The following is a 15,417-nucleotide window of genomic DNA, read 5'->3' as shown; positions in this document are numbered from 1 at the left end:
TTTGGCTACAACACACCGAGTCTTTACAAGTGACAGAAGCACAACATATAAATATATATAGTTATATCTCTCATAATGACCTATTTTTGGCAGTATGAAAGTCTCTACCTTTCAGCAAAGTATAAATCAAAAGTACTCAAACCTATATATTAGGTGAGTAAGAGATTATACACCATCTATTGATGCTCTGGACACTTCAAAGGTGTTGCATCATCTAATCCCCTTAAAAAAATAGAGTAGGAGGTTATATATGTGCTCTGTCTTGTCACATACTTTTAGCTCTATGTTCTTGAATCTGCTGGATGCTTTAACTTTAGTAATCATTCTTGAGTCAAATGCCTTGTAAGCATATTGCATATTCAGTATAAAAACCATAAAATTAAGAATATTAAGTAACTTCAAATGTTTCCAAAATCATTATTACCATTATCATGGGTAGATGACTGCGTTTGGCTAGATGGATTGTCTAAATCCTGTGAGTTGGTCTTACTAATTGGTGTCTAGAAAATGAAAATTAGTGATTAGTTCATAAATCATGTGTCTGCAGTAGTTTTCATTAAGAATAATTTCAATACATTTGTTTTACCTTGCCCTTAGCCCTTTTCTTCTCATTATCACGAGTTGCCCTTAGGCAAGTCCTCTTATTATGTCCCCAATGGTCACAACGAGAACACCTTACACTTGAACTTCGCTTAAATGTTAAGGATTCACCTTCTTCTTTCCTCTTTTTAGTCTGAGGTCTGCCAGCTGATCTTATGGCTGTCGGTGGCTGCAAATTGTCGTGAAGTTCAAGTGGCCACTTTTTTTCATCTGAAATTGGTGTAAACTGATGTTTTTATGTCCCAATAAAAGCTGCATTTTTCAAATATGGATGTATAAAGTCTTCTACATGGTATCTCTTTGCATCTATGCAACAAAGGGCATGTTTGCAAGAAAGTCCACAGATTCCCCATTCACCACAGTCACAATTCTTTTTCGGTAAATCAATAATAATAATATTTGTCGCATCTTTAACTACCTCAAAAGTTTCATTATGCCTAAAAATGATAGACAATGATCTTGCTACTAGTCTTCCCTCAACAATCTTTCTTCTCACACCTGGTGAAAGCTCATCATTCTATCCAAGGGCTGCCTCATGCCTTTTGTGAATTAAGCGCATGATTTTCCTTTGTATCTCCTTAAACATCCTCACAATTGACAAACCTCTGTAGTTGTTAATCCAATTATTAAAAGATTCAGTCATGTAATTAGTACATAGTTGCATTTTGTGTGTGAGGAGAACAAATGATTTGCCCAACATGCAATGGGAATTTTCATTAGCCATTCATAACCATTGGGAGTTATATTCTTCAATTCTTGCATATGGGAATGAAAGTCAGTAGCACTAGAACTCCTACAGGCCTTACAGAAAACTTTTTTCAATAACAACCCAGGAAACTTGTTCTTGAAGTTTGCATAGATATGCTTACATCAATACCTCTTCAACGACAGAGGAAATACTCTATCTAATGCATTGAGGACACCTTTTTGCCTATCACTCATGAAGCATAAACCTTCACCACCATTATAGCCGACTTGATCATATAATTTTTCCAAAAAAATACTGTTAAGACTCATTATTCTCAGTGTCAACCACACACATAGCCAAGGAATAAATTCCATAGTTTGCATCAATGCTGACAGCGATTAGGAATACACCTTTATACGGTCCTTTTAAGTGACAGCCATCAACCCCGATGAATGGCCTATACCCTTAAAAAAATCCCCTTCTACTACTGTCAATACAGAAGAAAAACCTCTTGAATGTGGGAAATTCAGCACCGCCAATCCAATCCCTTCCAAAAGAGATAGTGGAACCAAGATTGGAATTTAACAAAGCATGCATGTACCTAAATAATTTACTGTAACTGGTCTTATGGTCTTCACCAAGTAACTCAAGTGCTTTCCTTTTGGCCCTGTACAACTTCTGATTATTGCATTCAATTCCATATCTTTGCATCAAAGTAGTAGCTATAACAGAACTCTTGATGTCAGGATTGGCCTTAAACAAATGTAGATATGTGGTTGCTATCCAATTCGAAGTTGCCTCATAATTGTCATCAACTCTAGAACAAGTGTGCTCAGGGAAGTAAGTCTTAATCTGAAATGATCTCCTATTCCAATTAGGGCTTGCATGGATTCTCCAAGTGCAATTTGGTGTAGCACACACATATGTCACCCTTGTTTTGAAATATAAGTGTGCAACCCAAGAGGGAGGTGAATTGGTTTTTAAAAATTATCTTAACAAAGCCACACAACAATCAAATCTAACGCCTTAATAAATTCAAAAGCAATAAGTTCAATAAAAGCACAATAATAAATGAGTAAGGGAGAAGAGAAACAAACACATGAATTTTTACGTGGTTCACCAATCCCCGCCTACGTCCACGCCTCCAAGCGATCCAAGCTTGATGATTTCACTATCCGAGCCTTTCCAAGACTTGAAATATTTACAATTGACTTCAAGGTGTCAATGAACCTTTACAACAAAGAAATTATCTCCTAATCTCTTCACTCAAGTGTCTCACACACTCAAACACTTACAATTAAGATGAAGAAATGAAAGTTACAACAAAACTCACTCAAAGAGTAGATATTCAAAATGAAGAACAAGAGATGATTCAATGTTTTATGATTTGCGAATTGAGAGTTCAAGATATCTCGTGTGCTTTTTGTTTATGCTTGCTAGAGAGCTTGAAAATGAATTGGATTTGAATTTATTTAATTTGAGCTAAAAAACTAGTCGTTATGCACATTTTGGTCATAACCGGCTTACCGTTTATGGAATCCGGTTAGCCGCTTTTATGTTACCATTAAGGAAAAAATTTGAATTTCAGAATATCTGACATGCCACTTTTTATATTCGGATAGCCGCTTTTAAAATTCGAATAGCCGTTTTTGAAATCCGGATAGTCGCTTGCGAAATCCGAATAGCCGTTTATGCTCTAGAAGCTTACTGCCCAAAATCCGGATTGCCACTTACCATATCCGATTAGTCGCTTGCTACAGTAACTGCTACAGTGATATATTTTTTAAATTTATAGCTTGACCCTAAAACTTTATAAAATTATATTATGACCTAAAATGTTATGAAAGCTTTCAAATAGGTCCAATTTTAGAATTTCTAAATAATACTTTGTGAATCCCAAAACTTTCTGAAATTATGATTTCACTCAAACTATGTGAAATTATAGAATGACCCAAAATATTTAAATAATTTCAAATAGGTCCAAATCTAAAATTTTAAAACAATATCAAAGGTTTTAAAATACTTTCATTTTAGTCCAAAATACTTTAATTCCATAACATCATTTTCTTATTATAAAAGCACAATTCATTAATCTTTGTTTAATCAACACATGTGGTTTGTTATCATCAAAATCAATATCTATAGTCATATAGGCTAACAGTTTTTTTATTCTTTAACTTTTTCAGTCTGAATCCATTTGTAATTGCAAAGACCTTCAACACTTTTCTGAACTCCCACACATTGATAAACAATTGTCCAGGCTTTAACAATATCTCATCACCAACAGAATTAAACTCAAAGTCACATGCATTTTTTTTTTTCATATTTAATGCAAGTTTGTTCTTGGACAACATCATCATCTGATTCACCTCTACTGTCATCTCCAGATTCATAGTCATCAAGATCATTACCATGTGGATCAGTCTCATAATCATCTTTATAATCATCTGGATTAGAACCAACCAGATTAGAATCATGTGGATCAGTCTCATAATCATCTTCAAATTCATCTACAGATGCATCATAACAATTATACAACTCTTTATTTCCACTTTCCACATCATTATTCAATTGCTGAGTGCACTTTTATACTGAACTTTCAACCCTATTCATATCTGAAAGCACTTTTTCAGGAGTCACTGCAAACCTAGCCCAATTGTACCCCTTTACTCTAGGTTGTTCAAATGTCTCTAACAAGTCTTTATCAGTCAAAATTGTTTGCTGCTCAGACTGCCATGGAAATATCACTTGAACCTTTATCCTATTTGCATTCCTAATAGGATGACCTCAACAAGCATCCCTAATATCAACCCATAGTTTGTGCAAGCTATACTGCTCTGGAATAGCTAAACCAACATAAAAAATTTTACCATCTATCATTGCCTCAATGTCAAAGTATAGCAAGTTGCGTAAACAATGACAAAAATAACTAGCCTTTACAAAAATATATGGATAATAGTAGTTTATAGAATGCTAAGCGCTGATATTGCATAACTGATGAGTGAATTAATGCTATTATTAGTAGTATTTGGGCATATTGGCTATATACAAATGTGTAAATCTCAGTAACTTTGCTTATGCTACAAGGTTAAATTCCTAAAATCTAACAAGAATATAAAAAATGCAATAAGCAATCCTTTCAATTTTGCCAATCACAGCAAGTTCCTGAAACTAGCATACTATTTCTAAAGGGATCAAAGAACATACCTTGACTAGTCGCAAGTATTACATTCTAGCCTTGTGAAGCTCTTTGTACCAGCCATAGGAAACACATATTTTGATTATGTACTCATAAAAATTTATTCAAATAATCATTATTTCTTACCGTTCGAAAGAACAAGCAGAAAGAAAACCTCCCAACAGTGTACCCAAAATATCTACTCTATGCTTGCTAGAAGAAAGGATGGAATAATATCTTTGAGTTCCAGCCCAACCCTTGCCATTTTTAATTTTACCTTCTCTCATGACAAAGCCCAAACCTCTTATATTTCTTTGAAACAACCGATGTTTAGGTTTTAAAGAACATTTTAAGATTCTTTGAATCAGTGCAAAAAATCTTAACAAATATGCAAACACATACAATTTTCTATCATATACTCAACTAGAATATCATATCGAATTTTAAGTCAATGTCAACATAACAAAGTCTAGAGTTACCTTTCAAAGAACATTTGCATCTATTGGATTCAAAATTGGGCTCGATCACAAAGTCCTCAAGTAATTAGGATTGCATTGGAAAGTGAAGAACCAAGGTAAACAAGCGGATACACTAAAGATGAACAACATTTTTAAATTCATGAATGCCCATACTGATTGAAACAAACGAAAGCATATGATATATTGTAATCACTTTTTATGTATTGGATTTCTATACCAATTTATCTATTCACATAATACCAACACAAGTCTTCTACATTAGCACAGGCACTATACAAATAAGAACTAGACTCGTAAGAGAAAAGCCCACTAGTCAACTAAACTAGCAGCCTATTGAATAGAATATAAGAATAAATTAAACCAAAATTAAGCTTAAAGATTTTATGGAAATACACACCTAGTGCGTTCTTCATTGATTGACTGCTCAGATGCCGGTTGTGGTTGGAATTTAGTTCTTGACATGCTTAATGTCAGAGAATTTTTCTCACTGTATCTTTAAGTCCATATAAGTTGAACTAGTGGGTATCATATGGGAATGAAAGTCAACCCATGAGAAGAAGTAGAGATGGGTCGCCATCCCTTTGGTTTTCATTGTATTCCATGCTTTGTCACTGTGCATTATTTATGTACAATGCTTTCGTTCAGCAGTCATTGTGCAGGATGCAAGTGTTTAGTTTAATCAGTTTACTGTTTCTTAACCATTTAAAAATATTAAATTTTTATAATTACGTTATCACCCTTGACTACCAAACGGCTCCCTAACGCTTATATACATTCAGGGGTGCTATATGTCAATATGTTCATACATTCTCTCTAAGTGTAACATAGGTAAACCTTATGGGAGGTATCCGAAAATTACCCTTTATTAAAATAGGTCCTCGTGTGTCATGTTACGATGTTAGTCTTTTTTATGGGGGGGGGGGGTTAAAATTGTTGATGGCAAAGGCCAAAGAGCCATTTTTCACTGAATTTAGGAAATGATAATAGATTGACAACTAAAATTTACGAGAAGTAAAATTATCATATGTAATGTAAATAAAAATTACTTACATTTTCGGATTTATGTTGTTAAAAAATAATATAAATGAAGGAATATGCAAATTGACTGCAGAGTGGTAGAACTGACATGGGGTTTCAATTATGGAATATGTTACATTATTAAAACATCAATGTTACATTTAAACAGAAAAATAAAAAATATATATATGCAATTGTCTTTATTGTGCAATAAATCTGAAGTTGTAAAGGTCATTTCAAGCTCAATGCCACCATTTGATCGGATGTTTTACAAAAGATGGTCCAGAACTGGAAATCAAGGACAATTTTATTGCCAAGAATGGTTGATTACTATCAATTGCAGGATGTCAAATCAAGGACAATTTCATAGGTTGAATATATTTATGAGTCCATAAGCCGATCCATGAACAATTTATAGACAGCCGGAGCATCAACCGTGACTGCAACCTTAACCCAAGGTTTATCAGACCATTCAGTGATTTCAGCAAACCTGGTTTAAAGAGATGAGTCAGTGGGAGCTCAATGAAGATGTTATGACAAACAACAGAGAGTTCAAAGAAGCCTATGTTCAGAACCTGTAATGTAAGAGACGCGTGTTACTTATCTTACTTTTCCAGACACATACAAAAGTATTTGATTTTGTGAAATAAGTTCTCGGCTAATTACGGCCTTAAACCATCATTTACACACACAATTTATCAAATTCATTTTTCCTTCGTCTGTTAAGTTCTTGAATAAAGTTAGCACCAATTTGGTTTTGTAGCAGTCAAGTCCCTTGGCTTCAATCAACATATATTTGGTATCTACAAATCACATCAACCGACCACAATAATCAAAGTTGCTGATATGAAAAATCCTACCTCTTTTGTTTGTTGTATAATAATGTGAGTCCCCTTGTAATGCCACTAGTCTGGACTCTAATGACGGCCTCCATGTAAGTGAATAGCGAAGGATTAACAGCTATAAGAAGAGCTGTTGGATCATGAAGGTAAACGCCTATATGAAGAATTGAATTATTATTAGCAGGAGTATGGTCGTTCTTCAGACTTTCAAGGGTATATCAACCCACTTTCATCAAATGAACAAACCTTTTGTATTGTATGCATCATGATGATAAGAGAAGTAGACCTCTAAGATTTTGCATAAATACTGCGCATGTTTTCCATTTGAACAAACCAACTTGTCTCTATCAGCATCTAAAAGGTAAGAAAAAAGATAAAAAAATCAAATGAAATAAGCAAATAAATGGACTAACATCTAGTTACAAGCTTACAATAACAATAGTCAAGAATATTATGCTCATCCAAGTTTATGCACAGATAATTGCTTAAATGAAAAAAAATGGATATGCTTTCAATGTTTAGAATTAACTCTACAGAAACGGAAAGGCGTCAAAAAAGAATTCAGTAACTCCAAATAGGCTTGGAAAGAATGTGGAGGTAATTAATGCAATCATAAGAACTTATAATTGTTTGACAAGGAAAAAGAAAAATGGGGAAAAAAAAAAGGTGGAGGAAATTTATTATAGACACCAGTATGCAAGGTTATCAAAATTCAGAGACACAATTTGGTGGGATGCAAGTGCAACTTAAGGTAACTTAAAAAAGTAGAAAAGCTGCTACTGTGTTGGAGATACAACATTGTTAAGTATTTAGCCTGGACAACAGAATTCATACTACTTTAGTAAAAGCATCAGGACATTGATTAGCACATGACATCATTACACATTGATGTTGTTTCCATTTAAATGAATAACAAGTGACACAAGATTTTCTGACAAATACCTGTCATAACAACTTGATGCGTAACATTAATACCCACAGCCACAACATCTGCTCCACATGTGAATACAATATCTGCAGCATCTGGATCACCAAAAATCTGCTCATTCCAATCACGGATCAGAAAGATATATATATATAGAGAGAGAGAGAGAACAATTGCAAAACTACTGATTATAAAAAATGGATGAACCTCAGGCAAGTTAAACATCACTGACACAATCAAATGTGACGAGTCACAACTAAGTAGGCCGGAAAGAGTACTGAGTGCAGTAGAAGCATACAATATATTACATCATTAGCTGTTTATGACTTGAATAGTCAAAACACTTGGCAACTGAAGAATTAGATTTGAGGAATTTACATTGGCCTCTGCTGCTGGGTTAACATTCCCATTTACTGCAAAAGCACCACCAAGAATAACTATCTGCCCAATGTTTTTAACAAATGCAGGATCTTGTTGAATAGCCTGTATAAATAGATGGTTGGTTAAGAAGTAATATAGATTGTACTTGCAACAAAAACAAATGTTCAATGAATGAAAATCTGACCAATGCAATATTTGTTAGTGGCCCCAATGCAACCACAGTAATTTTCCCAGGGTAAAGATTTGCTTGCTCAACAATAAAATCAGCTGCTGACTGTGCAATTGGCTTCCCTTTTGGTGGATGGAAATTCTGGTTGCCAAGTCCGTCAGCACCATGGACAAAATCAGCAATGCGAAGTTTTGTACCTTGCTTCACATGAAAGAACAAGTCAAAACATTGACAACCTCAATACCCAACAAAACATCAGTTAAGGTTTGCTGAGTAATAATTGTGATACACGTTCAAGATCTCAAGCTAAAATTTTGTCAGGTAAAGTATAACAATGTCATCCACATGACTCCAACTTCTCTGTTATACATTCCTATAGACTAATATTTTTGCCTTAATAATAATTCACTAGAAAATCGGACACATACATTAACCTTCATTCATTGAGTAAATAATTGATAGAAACATCCCATAATTTCAGGTATTATCAGCTCATGCAAGTAGATGAAAATTTGTGAAACAAAAAAGAGGGAAGCACATACGGTGATGGTGACATGGGATCCTTCAGCCACCGGGATATCAGTCCTCCCTGCAATCTCCAACTAATCCACAAAACACAGCACCCCCAATCAATCAAAACTATCAAAAATATCTAAATCTGAGCCATATCAAATCAACCCATTTGCACAAACATTCACAAACCAATAAAAAACCACAGAAACAAAGAGTGAAAATCTTGTCTTAGTTACCAAATGCAAGGCGTTCCTGGTGGCAAGAGTTGTATAAACGTTGCCATAAATTGTAGTAAGTCCAATAACCTCCACTTCAGGTGACCTCAAGGCCAGAAGTATAGCCATGGCATCATCTGCAACGACATGAAATCCAAATCTATTGCTTCAATTGTGAAAATAAAAAATACCCAGATCTTAAAAACAAATAATTTGATGATACAGTTGATGTAAAAAAGACTTACCAACACCAGGGTCAGTGTCAATGATGATCTTCTTCGGTTCTGTTGCCATTATTTTCTTTCTTTTCTTTTGGATTCGACTCAAATGATCTTGCTTTCAGTTATAGGATATGAGAAAGTTTTGTACAGGCAATTTGTTGGCAGTTAAAGCTGTGACGTTGACAAGAATTTTTAGTTTTTGTTAGGAATTTATTAAGTGTACAAGCTTTTACTTGCAGTCCTTGTCCAGATTTTGGGCTTGTTTGGAATATTCATGAATCAACGTGGGCACGGTTTGAAATTTTCACTTTAAAAAGGAGCTTTTATATTTATAGTATATTCGATGAATCGATATCCGTTCAATGAGAATATTTTCATATGAACCCTTACTATTTTACTTAATATGATTAAGAGTTACAATGGGGCATGTAGTGTTAGGCATTAAGGTATATTTGGAATTGAGGTAACGTAAATTTTAAGTTATAGCTGTTATAGAAAAAAATATAATTATTAAATAAAAATTAATAATATATAGTAAATATAAATTTTAAATAATAATTTTAATAAAATTATTAAAGATATAATATATTTTTTATTATAAATATAATTTATAAAGTATAACAGTTAATGTTTATCAAACACTTTAGTGTTGTAATTTTTAAGCTTAAAATCAATATCAAATGCACCGTAAATAGTTGATGAAATCTCATAAATATTAAGTAATTAATTTAATGCCAATAATAACTTGCTATAATTTAAAGCTCTATATGCGGCCACTTGTCTGCGCCGCAAAAAATTTATCAATTTATCACTCACATGATTAGGAAGCAAACTATAGATCCACCTCAAAAAAAAAAAAAGATTAATTATTAAAACAAATCATGTGACACAAACATATTTTAAAATAAAAAAATAGTAAGATACGGGCAAAATTTAAATTAATGATTTATCTTTTACAGGTTGTAAATTTAGATTATTAATTAAATAAAGACGATTGAAAACTATTCGGCCTCAGGGGATATGACATAAATAATAATATTACAGGGGTCCTTGCTAATGATCTACTGGGACCATTTGATTATGAAGCGAAAAGATTTTGGCAGATATCGTGTCACTATGTTGAAAATAGTCAAATTTAATTCGATCTTATCCTTTATGGGTCCATATGCTGCGGTATGAATACAAATAAAGCAAAAACGATTTGCATGATGTTGATTGCCGCCGCCCCCATCACCAAGTTGATTGGAAAACAAACGGACAAAAAGTCGTCTGCCGGTTAAAGATGCGAACGGCATGTCTTTTGAGCATAACACGATTAATAACGCGTCATCCACTGTTGTTTAGAAGCTGTCAACATATAATTTATCAATAAGTGGATAATTATGTATAGGACACTTAAAAGTTACGAATCAATCTGGTAAAAAATCACAGGTAGAAGGTGAAGGGATGTCAAAAACCTTCTTCTAAATAAACTGTGGCCAGCTTTAAGATTGCTTGAATTTGTTTGAAATATCTAGTTGCAAATTACGGGGTTCATAATTATGTTTGTTGTTCGGTTAGGTAAAGCAGGCGAACGACACATCGTCTTTAGGTTATCGATACGAATGGCACATCGTTTGATGGTAAAATCATTCCGCGGATGCGTCGGCGCATGCAGTTTACGGCTTTACGCTTCTCAGCTCCGGAAATTCTTACGGATGACATGCTGTCTGATACTTAAATAAAGAAACGGCAAGTCGGTTTTTGATAAAACAATAAACGACCCATGATCCTCTGTACGTGCGGGCCCATACACTTTACACTTGTCAGTTCTGAAAATTTGTCGTCTTTTTGTTTGGTGGGTGGACATCACGTTGTTTACTGAAAGGATTCACCACTGGCACTGAATGATGCGTCGAGTCATACTGTATAAGCTTGTCGGTTATGATAAATTTAAATACAATTTACAATAATTAAGTTATTAATTATTTATTTAATAGATTAAATTATATTAAATCTGAGTTTTTTTATATTTTTCTTTATAATTAATATTGTAAGTACAACACTAAAGGGCAAAATTATCCAAATAAAAACTAAGTAATTTCCTTTTCAACTTTCCTTATAGAATTCTATAGAAAAATAAACATTATATTTAAAATTCACTCTGCTATAACTCTTTTAGTTAACCATATAAATTAATTTTTTGAATACTTTTGAAGTAATAGTAATAGTAATAATAATAATAATATTATTATTATTAATAATTAGGTTTTCAATCTTGAAGGATTATTGGTTCATCAATCCCATTGAAGTATCTAGACATGGACTTTTGGTTGTCAATGAAAGAAATTTAAATTTCTGTCCCAATTTTATATATTTTAAATAATGTGGTAGAGAACTAGAGATGTCAATTTACATGTTGGAAATGTTCCCAAACTTTGTTGATGTATTTATGGACGGAACTAGGGGTGTTCAAAATCTAATCAAATCCTCTTAATCTATCTTATCTATAGAAATCTGATCCGTAAAAATCTGATCTATAGATTAGTGGATTAAATTAGATTAAAAATTTCAAAATTCATAGTCGATGGATTAGATATGTATTACTTCTGCAAATTCGTGAATCTGTAAAAAAAAAGAAGTATTTATTTAATTGAAAAATAAAACTTGTAAATGTGGCAATAATACTTAGTGCCTGTTTGGTATGGCTTATTTAAGAGTCATAAGTGCTTATTTAATCGTATAAACACTTTTAAAAATTTTTTATGGTGTTTGGTTATTTTTTTAATAGAGTTTTTTTAGTTTAAATAAGCTAATTTACCTCTACTAGTAAAAGCCCAAAATTTGAGCTTTTGGGAGTAGAGGCTATAGAGCTTTTCTAAAAATATATAATATAAAAAATATCACATAGTTTAATGGTTCAAAAGTGCTTTTTTTATTGACTACCAAACACCCAATGACTTTTTGTCCAAAAGCTCTATTGGTATAAGCTCTACTGCTATAAGCTCTACTGTTATAAGCTCTATTTAATAAGCTGTACCAAACGGAGCCTTACTAATAAAATAAATAAGCTAAATAAAGTTAAAGTAACATCATTTTATACCATATTTGATAATAATATAAAATAAAAAATAATTATATAAACAAATATAGCTTCCTAAATAGTTAATTTTCATGTATTGATATAAATAAATGAGATTTTTCCTTTTTGGTGTGCTATATTTTGAAATTTAGAATATATTTTCTAACTTTATTTAAACAAGTAATTTATTTAAATCTTATTCAATTTTGAATTTGATGGATAGTTAAATTATTTTTATATTAAATTTTTATTTAATTTGTTTGTGAATTAGAAAATTAAAAATTTTTAATTCGCAAATCAATTCGTAAAAATGGTGGATTGGATCAAGTCCGCATCTAATTATTGATTGGATTTTAATTGAATTTCACCATTTTGTGGATTGGATTAGATTAGATTGAAAATTTATAATCCGCAAAATCTTATCCGTGAACACTCCTAGACGGAACTGTCATGTCCGAAATAAAGTATTTAATTGGCTCGTTTTTAAGCTGTTGTCCCCAACCAAAGACCCTTGAGTTGGAGTGCTGCAATGAAGTTAGTTCTTTAGGGGCTATGTTTATTTTTGTAAACTTTTCAAGTCATTTATCTTATTAGTTTTCTATATTTCAGGTATCTATGAAATTCGGACGTCGTGAATTGCCCAAATTAATCCACTTGTAACTTTTAGTCACTGATTCTAGTCACAAAATCTAATCGTGAAAGCCTGCTTGTGCTTGGTTTTGACTTTCACAGTGGAGGCATGTCCTCTTTTGCAAAAGCTTGTACCTCAGGTAAATGTTTTAATTCATTACTTATTGGTTGCAAAGTTTGGGATAGATGACATGGTTATTATTTTAGATTTTTGGGCATTGTCCTTTATAAATATATGGCATTTGGATGGAATATGGTGACTAGCCTTCTTCTGTGAATATTTGTACTTCAACACCAAAATATTTGACATTTTGACCATATTTGTCATGATATCATCTAAACATTGTTCAAAATTACGGTGTCAATGAACATAGGTACAAGAAGATCGTATCTTCTAAAATTCAATGCCCTTAAAAAATTATTCCCACAGACTTTCATATGATGATGATCTTCACTCTCCCCTGACATATTATAACACAATTATGAAGATTATAACCCATGATCCATAGAAGTTTCAACTTATTTTAGGAGCTTTAGAGTGTATTTGGAAGTAAGGTGCTGTAATTTTTAAGCTACAGTTGTTATGGAGTAAAAACTATAGTTGTGGGGTAAAATTGAGGACAAAAAACTGTTGAACTACCAAAATCCAATTGCAAGGTGTTATCAAACACTAAAGTCCAACTGCCACACATCACTCCCAAACACACCATTAATGTGGGTGCAACTATACTAATCAAATTGCAATAGAGTGCGACCAATTACTATAAATTTTACGAGCCTAGCTGAGATTTCGAGGTGTAATTGTAATCTTGAATATATTTCCATTTTTTTTAAATTGATATGGTGATTCATGCAGCCAAAATTTTCATTTGTAGCAGCTTTAATGATATTCTATATCTTCTTAGTCAAAGAATATGCTTTTGTGTTTTACTCTATTAGGGATTTATTGTGACTAGAGTAGGTTGAAGAAGCGTACGAAAGAAAGTATCCTTGGATAATTTCATCATTTTTCTTGGTGCTAAAACAAGAATGAATGCTCATCGCTCAGCTTTTTTGTTTCATTGCGGTTGTTTATACAGACGATCTTTTCTCACGACATAATCAGATTCGTTACATGCTATGCAGGGAATATGCCTCTCTGCTTTAATTTTAGTATTAGTTTATTTTAGTGCCTACCAAAACTAGATGAAGCGTGCAAGATCGAGTTGCATTGGGTGTTTAAATCGTTTTGTACGTGCGATTACTTTCTTCGAAGCCAATTAATTTCAAAATTCATACTGTTAGCTGCAGATGTTTCGGAGCTTCACATATTCTGTTACGTAATAACATGTTTTTATCAAGATTTGGAATAAAGGATATCAGATTTCTAGGCACTCTCATCAACACCCGAAGCCAGTGGAATTACGTGGGTTTCTTGCGCGTAAAGTTGATCCTGAGCTTGCATCTTTCATATTTGAAAATGCAATTATGCTTGATTAAAAATGATCATTGAACCTTCCAAATCTAATCTATAAAGCCCCAGAAGCACTTAGAGACAGCACCAATACCCAGAGGAGTTGAACTTGTAAATTTATTACCTCTCATCTTTACACAAGGAGTAATGGTGACGGTTGCTTCTTCTCGTTTTGAATACCGTTCTAGATGGTCATTGATATTCAGTTTAACAAGATTTCTACATTTAGCTTTCGAATAAGACCCCGAAAATTGTACTATCAGATTTTTGACATGATTCGTCAAAAGTTTGCAATGAGTCTAAAACTGATATAATAACAATATTTTTCTGGGTATAATTATTGTAACCTACAATCAAGTTTAAAAGCAATGGCGTTAGGTCAGTGAGTAAATTTTACTTGGCTGTAAATTACATTAAATGCATAATAATCCTGTAGCTTGTGTCACTTCTTAAAACATCATCAATATCTATTTTATTAATTTCGTTTCGAATCTTGTTGTATCGGATCTCGTCCGAGAAAGGGCAAGCAATTGGAAGACGAACACACACAAGGCCAAGGATTTTACGACACCCATCGATTCGGCTTCTGATTACAAAATCGATTTCAGTTCTTCATATCAGATGTAAATATAATTGATGCCTCACCTCCCCCCGACCACTATTTTATGGCTTCTTTTCCAGTACCAGTTATCATCAAAGCAAGCAAACGAAAAACAAATGAGAGGGCTTCTTCATATTATTTTCAACTAATTAAATATACATGATATTAAAAAAAAATCAACTGACAATTAAAAAATAAAATAAAAATTCAAGAGCTTGGGTTTGTTATTTATTCCTTCAATGACAAAAATTGTCTTTTATGTTCCAGGGACAAAATTGATTTTTAACTCATATTTCATTAAATATTAATTTATTTTTAATGAAATAATGGTAAAGTGCTAACAGCGTAAACATTTAGTAATAAAATACAGTTTTTATCAAACTATGATACTGACTTAATGTGACAGAGAAACTTAAGTGAAAAAATGATAATATCTCTTAAGAT

General features: G+C 32.7%; 1 protein-coding gene across 1 annotated transcript; it reads right to left on the bottom strand.

Annotated features, from left to right (window-relative positions):
- Positions 1 to 6,061: 6,061 nt before the first annotated feature.
- LOC102614134 (probable uridine nucleosidase 2) lies at positions 6,062 to 9,419 on the bottom strand. The gene is made up of 9 exons (XM_006493064.4): positions 9,253 to 9,419; positions 9,029 to 9,144; positions 8,822 to 8,881; positions 8,295 to 8,480; positions 8,108 to 8,212; positions 7,747 to 7,843; positions 7,051 to 7,158; positions 6,823 to 6,958; positions 6,062 to 6,452 (listed from the first exon to the last, which is right to left on the bottom strand). The coding sequence occupies exons 1-9, from the start codon at positions 9,299 to 9,301 to the stop codon at positions 6,344 to 6,346; spliced, it is 966 nt and encodes a 321-aa protein (XP_006493127.2). The 5' UTR covers positions 9,302 to 9,419; the 3' UTR covers positions 6,062 to 6,343.
- Positions 9,420 to 15,417: the final 5,998 nt, after the last annotated feature.

This window comes from Citrus sinensis, chromosome 3 (assembly GCF_022201045.2).
Source record: "Citrus sinensis cultivar Valencia sweet orange chromosome 3, DVS_A1.0, whole genome shotgun sequence".
NCBI classification, from domain to species: domain Eukaryota; kingdom Viridiplantae; phylum Streptophyta; class Magnoliopsida; order Sapindales; family Rutaceae; genus Citrus; species Citrus sinensis.
Note: the sequence above shows the minus strand (reverse complement) of the source record. Positions and strands in the feature narration are given on the sequence as shown.